Source organism: Octopus sinensis, linkage group LG30 (genome assembly GCF_006345805.1).
Source record: "Octopus sinensis linkage group LG30, ASM634580v1, whole genome shotgun sequence".
Classification (NCBI taxonomy): Eukaryota; Metazoa; Mollusca; class Cephalopoda; order Octopoda; family Octopodidae; genus Octopus; species Octopus sinensis.
Genome location: NC_043026.1, coordinates 8,532,283 through 8,551,435, shown reverse-complemented (window position 1 = coordinate 8,551,435; position 19,153 = coordinate 8,532,283). Strand labels below are relative to the sequence as shown.

General features: G+C 36.7%; 1 protein-coding gene across 2 annotated transcripts; it reads right to left on the bottom strand.

Moving 5' to 3' along the window:
- Nucleotides 1-1,195: 1,195 nt before the first annotated feature.
- LOC115226708 lies at nucleotides 1,196-11,283 on the bottom strand. Of its 2 annotated transcripts, XM_029797726.2 has the most exons (3): nucleotides 11,190-11,283; nucleotides 10,157-10,199; nucleotides 1,196-2,943 (listed from the first exon to the last, which is right to left on the bottom strand). In XM_029797726.2, exon 3 carries the CDS (start codon nucleotides 2,934-2,936, stop codon nucleotides 1,536-1,538), a length of 1,401 nt encoding a protein of 466 aa, XP_029653586.1. In that variant the 5' UTR covers nucleotides 2,937-2,943; nucleotides 10,157-10,199; nucleotides 11,190-11,283; the 3' UTR covers nucleotides 1,196-1,535. The 2 variants fall into 2 exon arrangements, with proteins under 2 accessions (XP_029653586.1, XP_036371163.1); XM_036515270.1 differs by lacking the exon at nucleotides 10,157-10,199 and having other exon boundaries at nucleotides 11,190-11,282.
- Between the last annotated feature and the right edge of the window lie 7,870 nt (nucleotides 11,284-19,153).

The window sequence follows — 19,153 nt, the reverse complement described above, 5'->3', positions numbered from 1 at the left end:
AACCAAACTCTGAGTATCCACTTGTTGCTTATCTACAAAAGACCGGGAAGCAACGTGAATGCGTCGGGCTTCATCGGAAACTGTCAGATCCTGGAGATGCAATTTAGAAGACAACATTTCACTCACGCACATGTTCCTGGAAAATACATCTACCAGGTCGACATGAATATCAAGTTGATTACTTGTAATGTAATCTCTCACCACCAAATTATAGTCATTTATGGTGAAAACTCGACTACTGTCTATCAGATAAACAAACATTTTATCAGAAGATACACCACAGAGATTGGAACGATGTTTCACTTTGGACATTAAAACACTGGGGACCATCTTAATACTACTACTATTCCTGACATGACCCCCACCATTGGTACTAGTGATGTACTGAAATGCTTTTTCCCTAGTAACTATTAATAGCTTTCTTGATTCATTTTCTATTGCTAATGATTTCACAAACACAGGGATATTAATTGTCTTAATTACTTCGACTTGATTATAATAATTGATGGCTAAAATATCTAAATGTGATGGTTTATCACAATAACAAACAATTTCACATTCACCCATCTTACACACCTGGACATAAGGCTGCCTTAACGATACACTTCTCACTGTCTTTGATAGGTTTCCGATGACCCTTAATTGTTTCTGTAGGGGTAATGTGACACCTATATGATTAGAATCCCATCGACATATATCTGTGGCTGTAGACGGCAGAGATAATCTAGACACAATGTCTCCTTCCTTAGAAATGTATAACAAGCAATCATGGTTGATGTCGGACACCACCAACTGTCCATTTGCAAGATTACATATTTTGCCAATGACAAGTTTTTGGTCATTCTCCTTTTCTTTGAGTCGTAGATTTAGATTTCTGATGTAAGGATTTTTCGTGTGTAAACGACAGCCAGACGACGGGTCTTGATACTTGTAAAGAAGAACCCTGTTGAGTTGAGTGTCCGGGACATAAAGAGTTCCTTGGAAAACAGCAATGTGAGGGTGAACAGGGAAAGGCAGTTCCCACTGCCATTTCATTTCTCCATATAGATCGTAACATCTGAGAATAGAGTGTCTCTTGAAGAGGACATAGAAATAAACATTATCAGAGTAGATGTGATGAGGGTAGCCATAGAATGGAAGGTATTTTTGAAAAAGTTCTTCACCACATGTGGAATAAAATACTATTTTATTTTCGTTTCCATCTACGACTACAAAATTAATTGGAGTTGCAGCAATGCTGACATTATAATGTCCCAGAGAAATTCTTTCTATAATGTCAACTTTATCTTCCTTGATCAAGAGGATATGGACCTCGTGTTTGTTTCCATTTGTGGTTAGAGCTAAATACTTATTTGATACAATATGACATAGTTTAATGTAATCAGTATGGACTTTCATTAAAGGGCCTTTCATTAGCCCAGGGCATGTGATACACTGAAATTCTTTGTTTTCACGGTAAAACACCAGAAATCCTTTAGAATTCATTCTACAAAAGCAAGAAGGAATCTCAAGGAAAGTTGAATTATTTTGGTTAATTATTTCTCCAGTCTCAGTGAATAAATAGCTTTATTATTCTTGTAGAATATTAATATAGAAGATGTAGACATAGGTAGAATATTAGTAACATTGTAGCAATCCTCAATATAAAAATAGTTGTTCAATCTTGGGGTCCATAGCTGGGAGTTATATGACTGCCTGGGCCAAAAGTCTTCATTTGTTCCAATGATATGAAGGACATCAAAATAATCGGTTACAAAAATGTTTTCTTTGCCAACAGAAATATGGCGGCATTTCATGCCAATTTCTCTTGTTGTCACAGCACCTGTACCTGAAATCCGATAAATAATATGTCCCTGGAGGACATAAAAATGGTTTTGGTACACAGAGATGTGGGTTGGGATGTCCAGGGAATTGGTATCCACCTCAAATACCTGCTGGCCATCCACATTGTAACAGGTAACCCTGTTAATATTGAAAAAGGATACTAAGAGTTTGTTTTGTGCTCCTACAGCAATATCTGAAGGGGTTTCTTTGGTTATGAATTCGTATTTTATTCTATTCTCTTCCCAGTCAATGACGTATATGGTCCGACCAAACATTTCTACACCTATAAGCGCAGAATGTTCCAAATAAGAAACCAAGATTAATCCTAGCTGAATTCTTTTGATTTTAAAACTTAAAGGGTTGATAATAAGAATCATTTTTCTAAAGGGGAGGGTGGCCAGGACTGTGTCTTGACTGATTCTAGTAAAGTCCGTGACAGAAGATGAGCAACGAACATCGTTTCTGTTGCCGTCTCTTGTTATACAACATATTGTCATACAATGGCGGGAATATGTTACAATTCCCCCTTGTATGACAACAATATTGGATATTGGGTTGCTTAAGTCTTCACCAGATTCCTCAATCTTTGCTTCTCTGGTCAAAACTGGAGAAAGAGGCCGAAATTTTTTAATTATTTTTGGTGGTTCAATGGTTTTGTGTTTGTCTTGTAAAACATTTGTCTTTAAATAGTTTTCCAAAAACAATTCCAGTTTTCCAAACATAGTAAAGTCTTGGCTATAATCATATTCCTTAATGTCTTTCTGAAAATTTTCTATTCTCTTTCTAAAATCTTTTAGAAAAGTATTTTCATCCATTCCTATTCTTTTTAAAAAAGTATATATTTCTTCCCGAGAATTTATCAACAAATTAATTTTGTCTTCATATGCATTGAACCTTGTATAAAATATGTGTTTGTCCAAAACATCTCGTTTTCTAATTATTTCCCAGTTTTTAGGGTCTCCTTTCTGTCTCATTTCTCTCCTTGAGTCATTCTCTCTCCTATATTTACACTTTTTGCTGTTCATTCCTTCTTCAACACTTTTTGTTGCTGATTGACATAAAGCTGTTTTCTGGGATGTGAGTGTTGAACTATTTCCCATCCGGTCTTCCATAGTGAATCTGTAATGAAATATAAGGAAAACATTTAGCTTTGTGAAAACATTAAGGTTTCAGGGAGATGATGTTTACTTCACATAAACAAAACTTTTAGGTATTTCTGTCGGTTCATTAGGATGTCTAATTAATAATTAAGCAACTTTTTGTTCCGTGGGCATGTTTACAAAGTCAGAAAACAGCACAGCTCCCATGACTTTCGGAAACATTTTTTCACACTGAAAATTGCTGAAGCATGGAACAAACTGCCAGCATCAGTTGTTAGTTGTCGGAGCATTGCATCCTTCAAAACTTCCATGCTTCCTGAGATTCGCCAACACTACACCTGATATTCTCCCCACCATACACACGCAAGCATGTATCTGATTCATACACTGTTCGCTTTCCAGACATTTGTACATTACTGCATATACTTTATACATACTTTCTGACAAGTTGTGGTGCACCTGAGCACTGTATACAATAATTTCATTATTATTATTATTATTATTGTTATTATAATAGTAATTATTAGAAGAGCTCATTATAATTTATTGTAAGATGTATTAATAAGTTTCATTAATTACATGGAGTCTAAATATTAGAAATAATTATATTACCTAGCAGTTCAGCAAAAGAGACCGGTAGAATAAGTACTGGGCTTACAAAAGAATAAGTCCCGGGTCGATTTGCTCGACTAAAGGTGGTGCTCCAGCATGGCCGCAGTCAAATGACTGAAACGAGTAAAAGAGACCGATAGAATAAGTACTGGGCTTACAAAGAATAAGTCCCGGGGTCGAGTTGCTCGATTAAAGGTGGTGCTCCAGCATGGCCGCAGTCAAATGACTGAAACAAGTAAAAGAGACCGATAGAATAAGTACTGGGCTTACAAAGAATAAGTCCCGGGTCGAGTTGCTCGATTAAAGGTGGTGCTCCAGCATGGCTGCAGTCAAATGACTGAAACAAGTAAAAGAGACTTTCTTATTTAGAAGCGTTTTTATTTGTTTCCAAGTAAACTGACCCCTGACTGCTTAAAGAACCCTTCAAATGTAACCATGACAACCTCTCTTGAAAATGGACAAAAGTTGGCATCGTGATATTTTCAAGTCCCTGTAGAAAATGGGTTTAGCCCCCAAGGACATTCATGCTGACATGGTTGCTACATTAGGGGATGATGCTCCAGCTTTATCAACTGTGCAAAAGAGGGCAGCCAAATTTAGGCAAGGAAGGGAAACTCTTGAAGGTGACCCAGTATTTGGACATCCTGCAACTTCCATTTATATATGTGTGGGTATATATATGTAGGGAATCTTGCATGCATGAAGTAGATTCGATCCACCATAGCCAAATTTAAATCAACACTGCTACAGAACTGTTCCCACGGTGGAACAATGGTTTTTCTCCGACAGCAGTTTTTACATTTTCCAGATGACTTCAGCTAGGCCGAAATAATGTCTTCACCACTTGACTCTTTCTCACCTCTTCTACTTCACCAAAAGCTAGAATAGATAACAAGACCACCAACTAAATTTATTGTTCTCAATGATATATCTATCCTTCTGGATAGTTATATAAGCAAGAACATCCCAAGCAAAAATCTGTTAGTCACCGGCCGGGTGACGACTCGGCCAGGTTCGTCACAGTCGTGAGAACTCAACGAGGTGTGGCTGACCAGCCTTGGTCAAAGGGAGAAATGAAGTTTACTGTCAGACAACACCATACAATTCTGTCTAGCTCTAATTCTGTTCTCTTACAACTTCATTCTATCTCTCTCTGTAATTGCTACTACTAAACAATCAAGAGGACACAAGCACAAACTTTACTTTGCATGCTTTTGGATGTATCAAAACCTGCCCGTCGAGGCAAGGTATTTGTAATGTAACGGTAAATAAATCCTTCCTTAAAACTTTATACATTGTGCATCTTTCTTCATCTTACAACATGCAGTCATAACAACAAACTCGTATCGTCACACCAACCAACATCATCCTGTAGTGATGCTACTGTGTAAGGTTCAGCGCGCATGCGCAGAATGGGACTACTTCCGGGTGGCCACCGGAAGTCTTCCCCATGCGCATGTGCGGGAAACTGACCCCTAAGGCCCAGTCAACTCGATCACTCTCTCTGGCTATTTCAGCCCTCGTGAACAGACGTGCATTTGGTAGTCTCTGATAACTACACCGACTTAGCCGCGGATGACATCGAATCACTTCAACCAACCAACAAGAAGCTGTACAACAGATTCGACTGTCGTTTTCCCTTCAGAAATACGTACACCGTCACGAATAATAAACAACAATTTGCTGTCTTTCCTAGATAACCTGACTTCGTCTGTTATATCTAACTAAATTGTATGTGACGGGATCGGATCGACACCCTTTCAGTGATACCGATTCCAGATCCTGTTACAATCCCAATAAAGTTTACTAATTAATTTCTCCCGTTACAAAAAAAAAACACTGTTACATATACATAAATGAGAATGCATGGCCTAATGGTTAGGGCGTTGTACTTGTAATTGCAGGGTCATGGTTTCAAATCATAGACTAGCCTGGTGCATTGTGTCCCTGAGCAATCACTTCAACTCCTCACACGTGGTACACCATGCACCTATTCAGGTAAAATCGATTTGATGGACAAAGTGAGCTAATGTGCGGCATGACTATTTGATCACAATAAACGAATCGTCTGTGAAGGTCATTAACGCCCAAAACTGAACTCTCCCACATCATCTTTGATGGGAGAGTCCATTGTGTATTTGACAATAATAACAATATTAATATCTATATAAATATAAATATTCAGTTGTCTGTGTGGGTGTGGCAGGTTTGGTAGCCTTCAACTAACACTATCTCCTCCGAGACCCTGTGACACAAGTTGACCAAAATTGAGAGTATGATAGAAGAAGGCTTGCTCTTCCTTCCGTAGAAGAAAAAATTCAAATCGGACCATGTTAACACCAAAAATTATTTACATCAAAAAGGTGCTTTTTTTCTATGAAAATCCCTATTTTTTACGATTTTTTCACTGCTCTGTCGCCATTTTTCGGTGTATTTCAACCAGAAAAATGTTCACTTAAAGAGAATAATAAGCTACATAATGCAAAATTTTTACTTTCCAAAAATTCCAATTCTAAAGGGCCGAAACAAACCCGAACAATGCCGGGCGATACTGCTAGTATATATATAAAGCTGAAGTTGTCTGTGTGTGGCAGGTTTGGTAGCCTTCAACTAACACTATCTCCTCCGAGACCCTGTGGCGCAAGTTGACCAAAATTGAGAGCATGATAGAAGAAGGCTTGCTCTTCCTTCCATAGAAGAAAAAATTCAAATTGCAGCATGTTAACACCAAAAATTATTTACATCAAAAGGGTGCTTTTTTTCTATGAAAATCCCTATTTTTTACGATTTTCTGACTGCTGTGTCGCCATTTTTCAGTGTATTTCAACCAGAAAAATGTTCACTTAAAGAGAATAACAAGCTACATAATGCAAATTTTTTTACTTTTCAAAAATTCCAATTCTAAAGGGTCGAAACAAACCCGAGCAACGCCGGGCGATACTGCTAGTATATATATAAATATAAATATTCAATTCTGAATATTTTTGCGGGTTATTAATAATTTCCACATGGAGGCTGCCCACATTTTGGCACTAAGCAATTAAGGATACCAGCAGACTTTAATGTGATGGACTGAGATGATGTTTCTAAGGGCTAAGACGTGCTGAGGAAGGTAAGGAGTGTGGTCAAACCAGAAACCGGTCCATATATACACTTGGTACATCTTATAGAGTATCTACCTACACCTTTTCTATAGATTGAGCAGGGCCATCTACCTGAAGGCGTTTGTGGCTTGTCTGCCTTCCTACTTATTAAGACTTTGGTCAAGTACAGTATATAAATTCAAGTACAATATATAAATTCAAGTACAGTATATAAATTCAAGGAAAGAGAGAGGAGGAAACAAAGAAAGAAAGAAAAAGAGAGGAGGAAAGAAAGGAAGAAGAGAGGAAAAATGAAAGAAAAGAGGTGGAAATAAAGAGAGAGGAGGAGAGAAAGAAAAAAGAAAGAGGAAAGAAAGAAGAGAGAGGAAGAAAGAAAGGAAGAAGAGAACGGAGACAAAGGGGGGAGAACAGAGAGAGAGGAGGAGGAGTGAACGGGGAGAGAGGAGGAGGAGAAAACAGGGAGAGAGGAGGAAGAGAAAATGGGGAGAGAGGAGGAGGAGAGAATGTGGAGAGAGGAGGAGGAGAGAACGGAGACAAAGGGGGAGGAGAGAACAGAGAGAGAGAGAAGAAGGAGAGAGAACGGGAAGAGAGGACGAGGAGGGAACGGGGAGAGAGGAGGAGGAGAAAACGGGGAGAGAGGAGGAGGAAAGAGATAGCAATTTAACCTACAGCTTGCTGCCACGTCAGATCCCTCTGAACAAAATTATGGCCGAAAGGCTGCAGGCTTCCCATCCCATCTTGAGCAGCAGGCCTAGACCGAGTGGATGGTAAAAGGCCAGATCTTATCGGCATGGTTGCCAATTTCCAATTTTGTGTTTGAAATGAATTCATATTCGGCAGAAATGTCTGAAGATTCAGGCCTTCAACATTCTGGGTTCAAATCCTGATAAGGCAAACTTTGCTTTTCCTTTTTCCAGGGGGTCGAAAAATAAAATACAAGTTTAAGATAGCGGTCTAATGGAATCATTAGACATAAGAGGAGACACCTTACAGTATTTGTTCTGGCTCTTTGTAATCTAAGTTCGAATCCCACAGTGGCCTACCTGGATGATAACCTTAATTTGTTATTTATTGAAGCACCACCACCTAGTTCTTGGGGATCCTCTTAGAAAAGGATTTCTCTGTTATGTGCATTCAGGTTTGGTCTCCTGGACAGAGGATATTTTTTCCCCACCACAAGTCTTGGAGACCAATGCTAGGGGGACAAACACAGACACACAAACACACACATACATATACATATATATATACATATATACGACAGGCTTCTTTCAGTTTCCGTCTACCAAATCCACTCACAAGGCATTGGTCGGCCCGGGGCTATAGCAGAAGACACTTGCCCAAGATGTCACGCAGCGGGACTGAACCCGGAACCATGTGGTTGGTTAGCAAGCTACTTACCACACAGCCACTCAAAGAATTCAATGCATCTTTTTACATCATCCAAGGAATTGAAATTTTTACCATTAAGAATATTCTGCAGATACCTGAATAAATGGAAATCCTAAGGAGCAATATCTGGTGAATATGGAGGGTGGGGTAACACATCCAAGCCGAGCTGCAGCAATTTTTGTCTGGTTCCCAAAGCATCAAGTGCCGAAAATGAACTTTCTTATCTTCCATTTTAAAGGGTTACAGATTTAACACAGGTTATAGGAACATAAACCTTCTTCCACGAAAAGATAGCTTAAACTGTGCTCTAAACGGAGGTGTGGTCAAATCCTGTTTTATGAACTCAACCATGTTCTAAAATAAGTCGAAAGGTAAGCTACTATAAATCGGCACAAACTTTCCGGACAACCCAATAGTTTTTATATAAACAGCAAAGCAAACGACCACATCGGAGTGGAAGTTGATTGTTACTACTAGTTTAACCCCAGGCAGATTCTCCTCCAGCAGATTTTCCCCTGTTTAGTATATGATGCTACCCTTCTTGAGATTTCAGAACTAGTTATGTGGCTAGTTTATATATAATTAAAGCCAAACTTAGAAGAGAACGTCTCAGTTTTATGTACTCATAATTAATTAATTAATTAATTAATTTTACGGCTGTAAATTTTGATCTACAAATCATGAAGTTTCACTTGAGAATTAAAAACATTTTAATTCCTTTAATTTCTTAGACTTAGGGTTAGTTAGGGTTAGGGTTAGGGGTGGGGGAAGGGTATTTTTTTCTTCACAAATGTAAATAAACCCAATCTGTTTCTTAAACGAGGGACATATTCATACGGCACAGAATATTTTTTTACCTCAATAGACGTGAGTGATTGGTTGAAATTGCCGAAATGCAAGAAATTAAAGATGAAATATCTTACAAACTCTAGAATTTTCTCAATAAAGCCAAGAGGAAAAGATGTTTTATGTAACACATTCTACCAGTATACGAAGTTTAAAATTTTTTAGTTACCTAGAAATCATGTTAAAAACTGCCGTTCAAACAGAAAAGATCCCCAATCTGTTTCTTAAACGAGGGACATATTCATACGGCACAGAATGTTTTCACCTCAATAGACGGTCGGTGATTGGTAAAAATTGCCGAAATGCAAGAAATTAAAGACGAAATATCTTACAAACTACAGAATTTTCTCAATAAAGCCAAGAGAAAATGATGTTTTATAAACACATTCTACCAGTATACGAAGTTTAAAATTTTTTAGTTACCTAGAAATTATGTTAAAAACTGCCGTTCAAACAGAAAAGATCCCCAATCTGTTTCTTAAACGAGGGACATATTCATACGGCATAGAATGTTTTTTACCTCAATAGACGTGAGTGATTGGTTGAAATTGCCGAAATGCAAGAAATTAAAGACGAAATATCTTACAAACTATAGAATTTTCTCAAGAAAGCCAAGAGAAAATGATGTTTTATAAACACATTCTACCAGTATACGAAGTTTAAAATTTTTTAGTTACCTAGAAATTATGTTAAAAACTGCCGTTCAAACAGAAAAGATCCCCAATCTGTTTCTTAAACAAGGGACATATTCATACGGCCCAGAATATTTTTTTACCTCAATAGACGTGAGTGATTGGTTGAAATTGCCAAAATGCTTGAAATTAAAGACGAAATATCTTACAAACTATAGAATTTTCTCAATAAAGCCAAGAGGAAAAGATGTTTTATGTAACACATTCTACCAGTATACGAAGTTTAAAATTTTTTAGTTACCTAAAAATTATGTTAAAAACTGCCGTTCAAACCGAAAAGATCCCAAATATTTTTTACATAGAAAATTTTTTTTATTTCTAAATCTCTGAAATAACAATATTCTAGAGTAAAAATTATTTGCCAACAGAATTTAACAGTAACATCCGTCCTAACCATTTGTTGGCAAATAATCTTTAATAGTTATAACTATATGTTATTTTGTTGGAATATAACACGGATGTATCTGATAATATGGCATACAAAACCACATTTAAAGTATAAATCTGAAACAGGAATTAAAATAAATGGAACAGGATGAAGAAGGAAAGAAAAAATGGATAGGAAAATGTAAACGAAATATCTTACTTGTAAAATGTTTTCACAGTTTGTAGTCTTATAAAAATATTATCTGAAAATAAAACGAATTTCAATATAACGGTATAGGAAAAGAGGTTTATGTAAAAAAAGAAAAAATCAAATATTAAGGGGAGTTCTTTTGGGGGTTACAAAAGGAAGTCTTGATAATGGGGCTATATTTATGCAACACGAAGGCGGCGAGCTGGCAGAAACCTTAGCGCACAGGGCGAAATGCGAAGCTGTATTTCGTCTGCCGTTACGTTGTGAGTTCAAACTCCGCCGAGGTTGACTTTGCCTTTCATCCTTTCGGGGGTTGATTAAATAAGTACCAGTTACGCACTGGGGTCGATATAATCGACTTAATACCTATGTCTGTCCTTGTTTGTCCCCTCTGTGTTTAGCCCCTTGTGGGTAATAAAGAAATAGGTATTTCGTCTGCCGTTACGTTCTGAGTTCAAACTCTGCTGAGGTCGACTTTGCCTTTCATCCTTTCGGGGGTCGATAAATTAAGTACCAGTTACGCACTGGGGTCGATATAATAGACTTAATACCTATGTCTGTCCTTGTTTGTCCCCTCTATGTTTAGCCCCTTGTGGGTAATAAAGAAATAGGAATTTCGTCTGCTGTTACGTTCTGAGTTCAAATTCCGCCGAGGTCGACTTTGCTTTTCATCCTTTCGGGGTCGATTAAATAAGTACCAGTTACGTACTGGGGTCGATGTAATTGACTTAATCCATTTGTCCTTGTTTGTCCTCCCTGTGTTTAACCCCTTGTGGGTAGTAAAGAAATAGGTATAATTATGCAACACTGAATTTTGTCAGTGAACAGATCGCAGTCTCAAAGCAACGAAAATATTTTGGCAAATTAAATCTAAATGTTGAAGTGAATCTAACGTTTTTGTGTGTGTTTTAAATGGCTTATAAACACCTTCCACGCTGCAATTAGTATATTCATGTTTGAAGTAAAACTGGAAAATGTTTAACGATGTATATATATTATTAAATTGTGTGTTAATTAAGATTATTTTCAAAGTAATAATTACCAAAGCCAGTGACAGGATTTCAACTTCAGCCTCAAATTTTTTCAATCTTCAGAATATCGTGAAAGCTCAATTTGTTGAAATGGGCAAAGCTGTTACCGCGGCAACAGCCCATGTAATTTTTACAAAACATCAGAGCGAAGCTTCTAGACATGTGGGCGCTACTTTGTCCGGGTCATGTTTCAAGTATATGTAGGACTGTGTACATATGTGTATGTGTGCATGAGTGAGGCTTATGTGTATGTTGTAGTGTGGTGTATGTGTGTGCTTTGTTGCAACAGTGTGTGTGTGTTTTAGTATGTATATACGTACATATGTTTATCAGCGATGACTTATCTCTGACCCCCACCTCTCTGACTCATATCTCTGTCTTTCTTTCTTTCTTTACTTCATTTCCAACAATACCTCCATAGAACAATGCTTATTGTTCAACAACCACTTGTTTTAGGCTTTTTGCCTGCTTTCTGTACGTGAATAAAAATATATTTGGAATGCTTTAACATACATACATATATACATACATACATACATACATACATACATACATACATACATACATGTATACATACATACATACATACATACATACATATATACATACATATATACAAACATATACATACACACATACATACATATATACATACATATATACATACACACATACATACATATATACATACATATATACATACACACATACATATATACATACATACATACATATATACATACATACATACATACATACATACATACATACATACATACATACATATATACATACATATATACAAACATATACATACACACATACATACATATATACATACATATATACATACACACATACATATATACATACATACATACATACATATATACATACATATATACATACATACATACATACATACATACAGACATACCTACATACATATATACATACATACATATATACAAACATATACATACACACATACATACATACATATATACATACATACATACACACATACATATATACATACATACATACATATATACATACATACATACATATATACATACATATATACATACATATATACAAACATATACATACACACATACATACATATATACATACATATATACATACACATACATATATACATACATACATACATACATATATACATACATACACATACATACATACATACATACATACATACATACATACATACATACATACATACATACATATATACATACATACATACACACATTACATACATACATACATACATACATACATCACATACATACATACATACATACATACATACACATACATACATACATATATACATATACATACATACACACATACATACATACATATATACATGCATACATACATACATATACATACATATACATACACACATACATACATATACATACATACATATACATACATACATACATATACCCACGTATATACTCGTACACATACAAACGTACGTACATGCATAGATGTACAAGTGCTCGTTTCGCTTCCTTGTTTCAGTCATTTGACTGCGGCCATGATGGAACACTACCTTTAGTTGAATAAATCGACACCCCACCCCAGGACTTATTATTTGTAAGCCTAGTACTTATTCTGTTGATCACTTTTGCTGAACTGCTAAGTGACGGGGACGTTAACACACCAACATCGGTTGTCAAGCGATGGTGGAGAGACAAACACAAACAACAAACAAACACATACATACATACATACATATATATATATATATACATATATACATACATTCATATATATGACTGTGTGGTAAGTAGCTTGCTAACTAACCACATGGTTCTGGGTTCAGTCCCTCTACGTGGCACCATGGGCAAGTGTCTTCTGCTATAGCCTCGGGCCGACCAATGCCTTGTGAGTGGATTTGGTAGACGGAAACTGAAAGAAGCCCGTCGTATATATGTATATATATATATATTATATATATATATATATATATATATATATATGCGTGTGTGTGTTTGTGTGTCTGTATTTGTCCCCCTAGCATTGCTTGACAACTGATGCTGGTGTGTTTATGTCCCCGTTACTTAGCGGTTCGGCAAAAGAGACCGATAGAATAAGTACTGGGCTTACAAAGAATAAGTCCCGGTGGTCGATTTGCTCGACTAAAGATGGTGCTCCAGCATGGCCGCAGTCAAGTGACTGAAACAAGTAAAAGAGTAAAAGAGTAAAAGAGTATATATATATATATATATATACGCGAGAAAGAAGCAACAAGAATGGATAGGTTTTTAGTACGATCGTTCATACAAGACAGGTTTATTAAAAGTTGCAAAGATTACAGCATATAAACGAGTCCCGTACTCATCAGCTAAAATACATGTGAGTTCTCTAGACATCCTAGTGTTTGAGGCTATACTCATGAAGTAATGTAGATAATTAAACAGATTTCTAAAGTTCATTAAAGTTCTTTAAAGATGATGTACAGTCTTATCACAGAATTTTTAAAAAAGTTTTAATAGCATCACAGAGAAGGTGACCTAATCCATAGTGCACATATGAATTTCCAGAGATATGATGAGGGATTATATACTCACAGAAGACAAATTTATCCATTGTTAATTACAACGAGGTGGGTCTCAATTCCTGCTTATTAGCATTACAGAGAGGGTGAATTAATCCTTTGTATAGATGCACAAATTCCAATGGTGTAGATGTAAATTTCCAGAGAAATGGAGATGATTTCATATTCACAGGCGATAAATTTTTCAATGGTTGAACACAATGAGGTAGGTATCAATTCTTGTTATTCATGAGGTAGGTATCAATTTTGTTAATCATGTGGCAAATACCTAATCATATAACAAGAATTGATACCTACCTCATTGTGTTCAACCATTGAAAAATTTATCGCCTGTGAATATGAAATTCATCTCCATTTCTCTGGAAATTTACATCTACACCATTGGAATTTGTGCATCTATACAAAGGATTAATTCACCCTCTCTGTAATGCTAATAAGCAGGAATTGAGACCCACCTCGTTGTAATTAACAATGGATAAATTTGTCTTCTGTGAGTATATAATCCCTCATCATATCTCTGGAAATTCATATGTGCACTATGGATTAGGTCACCTTCTCTGTGATGCTATTAAAACTTTTTTAAAAATTCTGTGATAAGACTGTACATCATCTTTAAAGAACTTTAATGAACTTTAGAAATCTGTTTAATTATCTACATTACTTCATGAGTATAGCCTCAAACACTAGGATGTCTAGAGAACTCACATGTATTTTAGCTGATGAGTACGGGACTCGTTTATATGCTGTAATCTTTGCAACTTTTAATAAAACCTGTCCTTGTATGAAACGATCGTACTAAGAACCTATCCATTCTTGTTGCTTCTTTCTCGCTTATAATCACCCCGCATTACTGTATTGTTAAATCAGTATAGTTTTTTTGGTGCATCTAAGTTAGGTACCATATTCAAGTAAATTCATTTAAATTAACTTGAATCTTTATTGCTCTTTGAATATATATATATATATATATATGTGTGTGTGTGTGTGTATATATATATATATATATATATATATATATATATATATATATATATATATAATATATATATACAAAAAGCATAAAGATTCAAGTTAATTTAAATGAATTTACTTGAATATGGTACCTAACTTAGATGCACCAAAAGAAAACTATACTGTTTTAAACAATACAGTAATGTGGGGTGATTATAAGCGAGAAAGAAGCAAAAAATAGATAGGTTTTAGTACAATCGTTTCATACAAGGACAGGCTTTATTAAAAGTTGTAAAAATTACAGCATTTAAACGTGTCCCGTACTCATCAGCTAAAATACATGTGAGTTCTCTAGACATCCTAGTGGTTGAGGCTATACTCATGAAGTAATGTAGATAATTAAGTAACATAAACAGATTTCCAAAGTTCATTAAAGTTCTTTAAAGATGATGTACAGTCTTATCACAGAATTTTAAAAAAGTTCTAATAGCATCACAGAGAAGGTGACCTAATCCATAGAGCACATATGAATTTCCAGAGATATGATGAGGGATTACATACTCACAGAAGACAAATTTATCCATTGTTAATCACAACGAGGTGGGTCTCAATTCCTGCTTATTAGCATTACAGAGAGGGTGAATTAATCCTTTGTATAGATGCACAATTTCCAATGGTGTAGATGTAAGTTTCCAGAGAATGAAGAGGAATCTCATATTCACAGGTGATAAATTTATCAATGGTTGAACACAATGAGGTAGGTATCAAAACTTGTTATATGATTAGGTATTTGCTACATAATCACATTACTGCTATTTACAGAGGCTGTAGCTATTTAACTTTTAAAGGCTGAAGGCTTTCTAGAGAGGCCAAGAATAGAAGGGAAGGAAATAGAAGAAAAGAGAGAAAATAAAGGAGGAGGGAGCAAAAAAGGGGGGAAAGGGGACTAAAAGAGAAGAGAAAAGGAAAAGAGAATAAGAGAAGAAACAGAAAAAGAGAGAAAGAGAAAGAAATGGGAAGAAGGGAAAAAATAAATAAAAAGAGGTTCTAGTTATACAGACAATTAGTAGACGGCAAGTCTGGTTTTAATTTACAGGCATCTAGGAACTAGAGGAGAATATTATTCTTTGGCCAGTAAAACAGCTAATTTATTGCTGTTGAAATCAGCTATGAATTTAAAGAGAATCTAAAGAGATAACACAGTCAGGGGTTTAGGGGTCAGATGCTAAAATCAAAAGAAAATACATTAGGAAAATCTAAGTATAATCTTATCAAAAAGTCAATAAAACTTACTTATTTAATTTATTCATTTTATTGTCTTAAGGAGTTGCCGATATTATTCATGTATGTCTGTGTGTGTGTCTTTGTGTTTCTCCTTCATCACTGCTTCACAACTGCTGTTTGTTTATTTACATCCCCATAACTTACTGGTTTCATAAGAAGAAACTGATAGAATAAGTACCAGGCTTATCAAAATAAAAAAGCACTAGGCAATGTCTCATATTTTTGTTTGCCCACTCAGTTTGTATCTATCAATTTATCTTTGTGTGTGTGTGTGTATACATACATACATACATACATATATATATATATATTATATATATATATATATATATATATAATACACACACCACATATATACATGTATGCTTATATCTATTATATCATATCTATTATATATTTACATCGCTGGACTGGCTCCCATTCTGGTGGCACGTAAAAAGCACCATTTGAGCGTGGTTGATGCCAGTGCCACCTGATTGGTTCCCATGCCGGTGGCACATAAAAAGCATCATTTGAGCATGTTCGATGCCAGTGCTGCCTAACTGGCTCTTGTACTGGTGGCAGGTGAAAAGCACCCACTATGCTCTCAGAGTGGGTGGCATCAGGAAGGGCATCCAGCTGTAGAAACCTTGCCAGATCAGACTGGAGCCTGGAGCAGCCTCCTGGTTTGCCAGTCCTCAGTCAAACCATCCAACCCATGCCACACCATGAAAGGCAGATGTTAAACGATGTGGATGATGATGATGATGATGATTGTAGGGTAGGTGTGAAAGGCTGGATCTGGCCACTTTGAAGATAAAATAGGAAAAATATTTTGGCCGGGTTAAATGCTAAAGGGTTAAGTCAACCTAATTTCTGCAATTATCACTTACTGATTACTGGAATTGTTTTTTAATTACATAATTACTTCTAAATTAACCAGCGATTCGTTTGGGAACGAGATAGGGATAGAAATTCTATTCGGCATTCCTAGGATTATCAATGTATATATTTACTGGTGTATATATATATATACTAGCAGTATATATATATATATATATATACTAGCGTTGCTCAGGTTTGTAAGGGAAATAACTATAAAGCATTTTTAGAGAGTTATAGCCAAAAAATAGCAAAAACATGGGAAAAAAATGATGGTAAATTTTTTTTTTTAGTTAAAAAGGTCGAGTTGCGTCCCCTAGACAGTCTGTGGTTTGTGTTCTGATTCTCGACCCCATGTCGAATTTTTATCGATTTTTTTTCAGAACTGGGGAACTTTTCAAAATTTTCGCTGCGTTAGTTTTTGAATTATGACATTGGGCTATGTTGTGTCAAGTTTCATCATCAGAATCAGTTGAAAGCCGTGGTCAGGGTGAGGGTACAACCTAACAGACACACAGACACGCACACAGACAAACTGCCGTTTATATAGAGAGAGATTTGTTCATAGTTATGTATGTGTGTGTGTGTGTGTGTATCATCATCATCGTCATCATCGTTTAGCATCCGTTTTCCATGCTAGCATGGGTTGGATGGTTCAACTGGGGTCTTGGAAGCCAGAAGGCTGCGCCAGGCCCAGTCTGATCTGGCAGTGTTTCTATACATATTCATATATATATATATATATATATATATATATATATATATAAAATATCATCATGATCATCATCGTTTAGCGTCCGCTTTCCATGCTGGCATGGGTTGGACGGTTCGACCGGGGATCTGGGAAGCAGAAGTCTGCCCAGGCCCGTCTGATCTGGCAGTGTTTTCTATACATATACATATATATATGGTATATATATATAGATCTATATATATTCTATATATATATATATATATATATATATCACTGTGACCACCGTGACCGACCAGGCTATTCAGATGTTGCTACACATCGCTGGTCACAATGTGCTTCGCATTGTTTTAGCCTTTAAATGACGTCACCCCGCTGGCTAAGCGAGCAGGCCAACAGAAGAAAGTGTGAGAGAAAGTTGTGGCGAAAGAGTACAGCAGGGATCACCACCATCCCCTGCCGGAGCCTTGTGGAGCTTTAGGTGTTTTCGCTCAATAAACACTCACAACACCTGGTCTGGGAATCGAAACCGCGATCCTACGACCGCGAGTCCGCTGCCCTAACCACTGGGCTATTGCGCCTCCACACACACACACACACACACACACACACACCATATATATATCATCATCAATCATCGTTTAGCGTCCGCTTTCCCATGCTAGCATGGGTTGGACGGTTCAACTGGGTCTGGCTGGCCAGAAGGCTGACACCAGGCCCAGTCTTGATCTGGCAGTGTTTCTCAGGTGGATGCCCTTCCTAACTCCGCCAACTACTCCATGAGTGTATTGGATGCTTTTTACGTGCCACCGGCACAGGTGCCAGACGAGGCTGGCAATGGCCATGATCGGATGGTGCTTTATACGTGCCACTGACACAGGTGCCAGACAAGGCTGGCAAACGGCCACGATCGGATGGTGCTTTTTACGTGCCACTGGCACGGGGGCCAGGTGAGCTAGCAAATGACCACGATCGGATGGTGCTTTTTACGTGCCAGACAAGGCTGTGTGTGTGTGTATGTGTGTATATATATATGTATTAAAACATGTCAATTGTATTTTGTTCGCAGAAAGAAATTGAGGCCAAACCAATAACAAAAAGAAAAAGTAATTAACAAATGTTAAAAATCGTTTGCATGAAAAACCGGTTGAGTGATTAAGTGGTGGTGGTGGTGGTTGTGGTGGTGGTGGCGGCGGCGGCGGTGGTGGTGGTGGTGGTGATGATCGTCGTTGTCATGGCAGTAGCGTTGCTTCTGCTGCTGCAGATTATGCTGGTGGCAGCAGTGGTGGTGTTGGAGATCACGAAAGGAAAAGAGGACGAAGGAATGTAGATGTGTATAGGATGTGGGGGGTGAGGTATATATTATATACGCAGCAGTCACGAGAAATGCGACATTCCTGAATGGTATGAAATTGGCAGACACATACATACATACATACATACATACATATATACATGCATGCATGCATACATACATACATACATACATACATATATACATACATACAGACACACATACATACATACTACATACATACATACATACATATATACATATATACATACATACATACATATATACATAC

Excerpts from the sequence above, each read along its gene's own strand:
- LOC115226708 (XM_029797726.2), bottom strand. The coding sequence starts at position 2,936 with ATGGAAGACCGGATGGGAAATAGTTCAACACTCACATCCCAGAAAACA.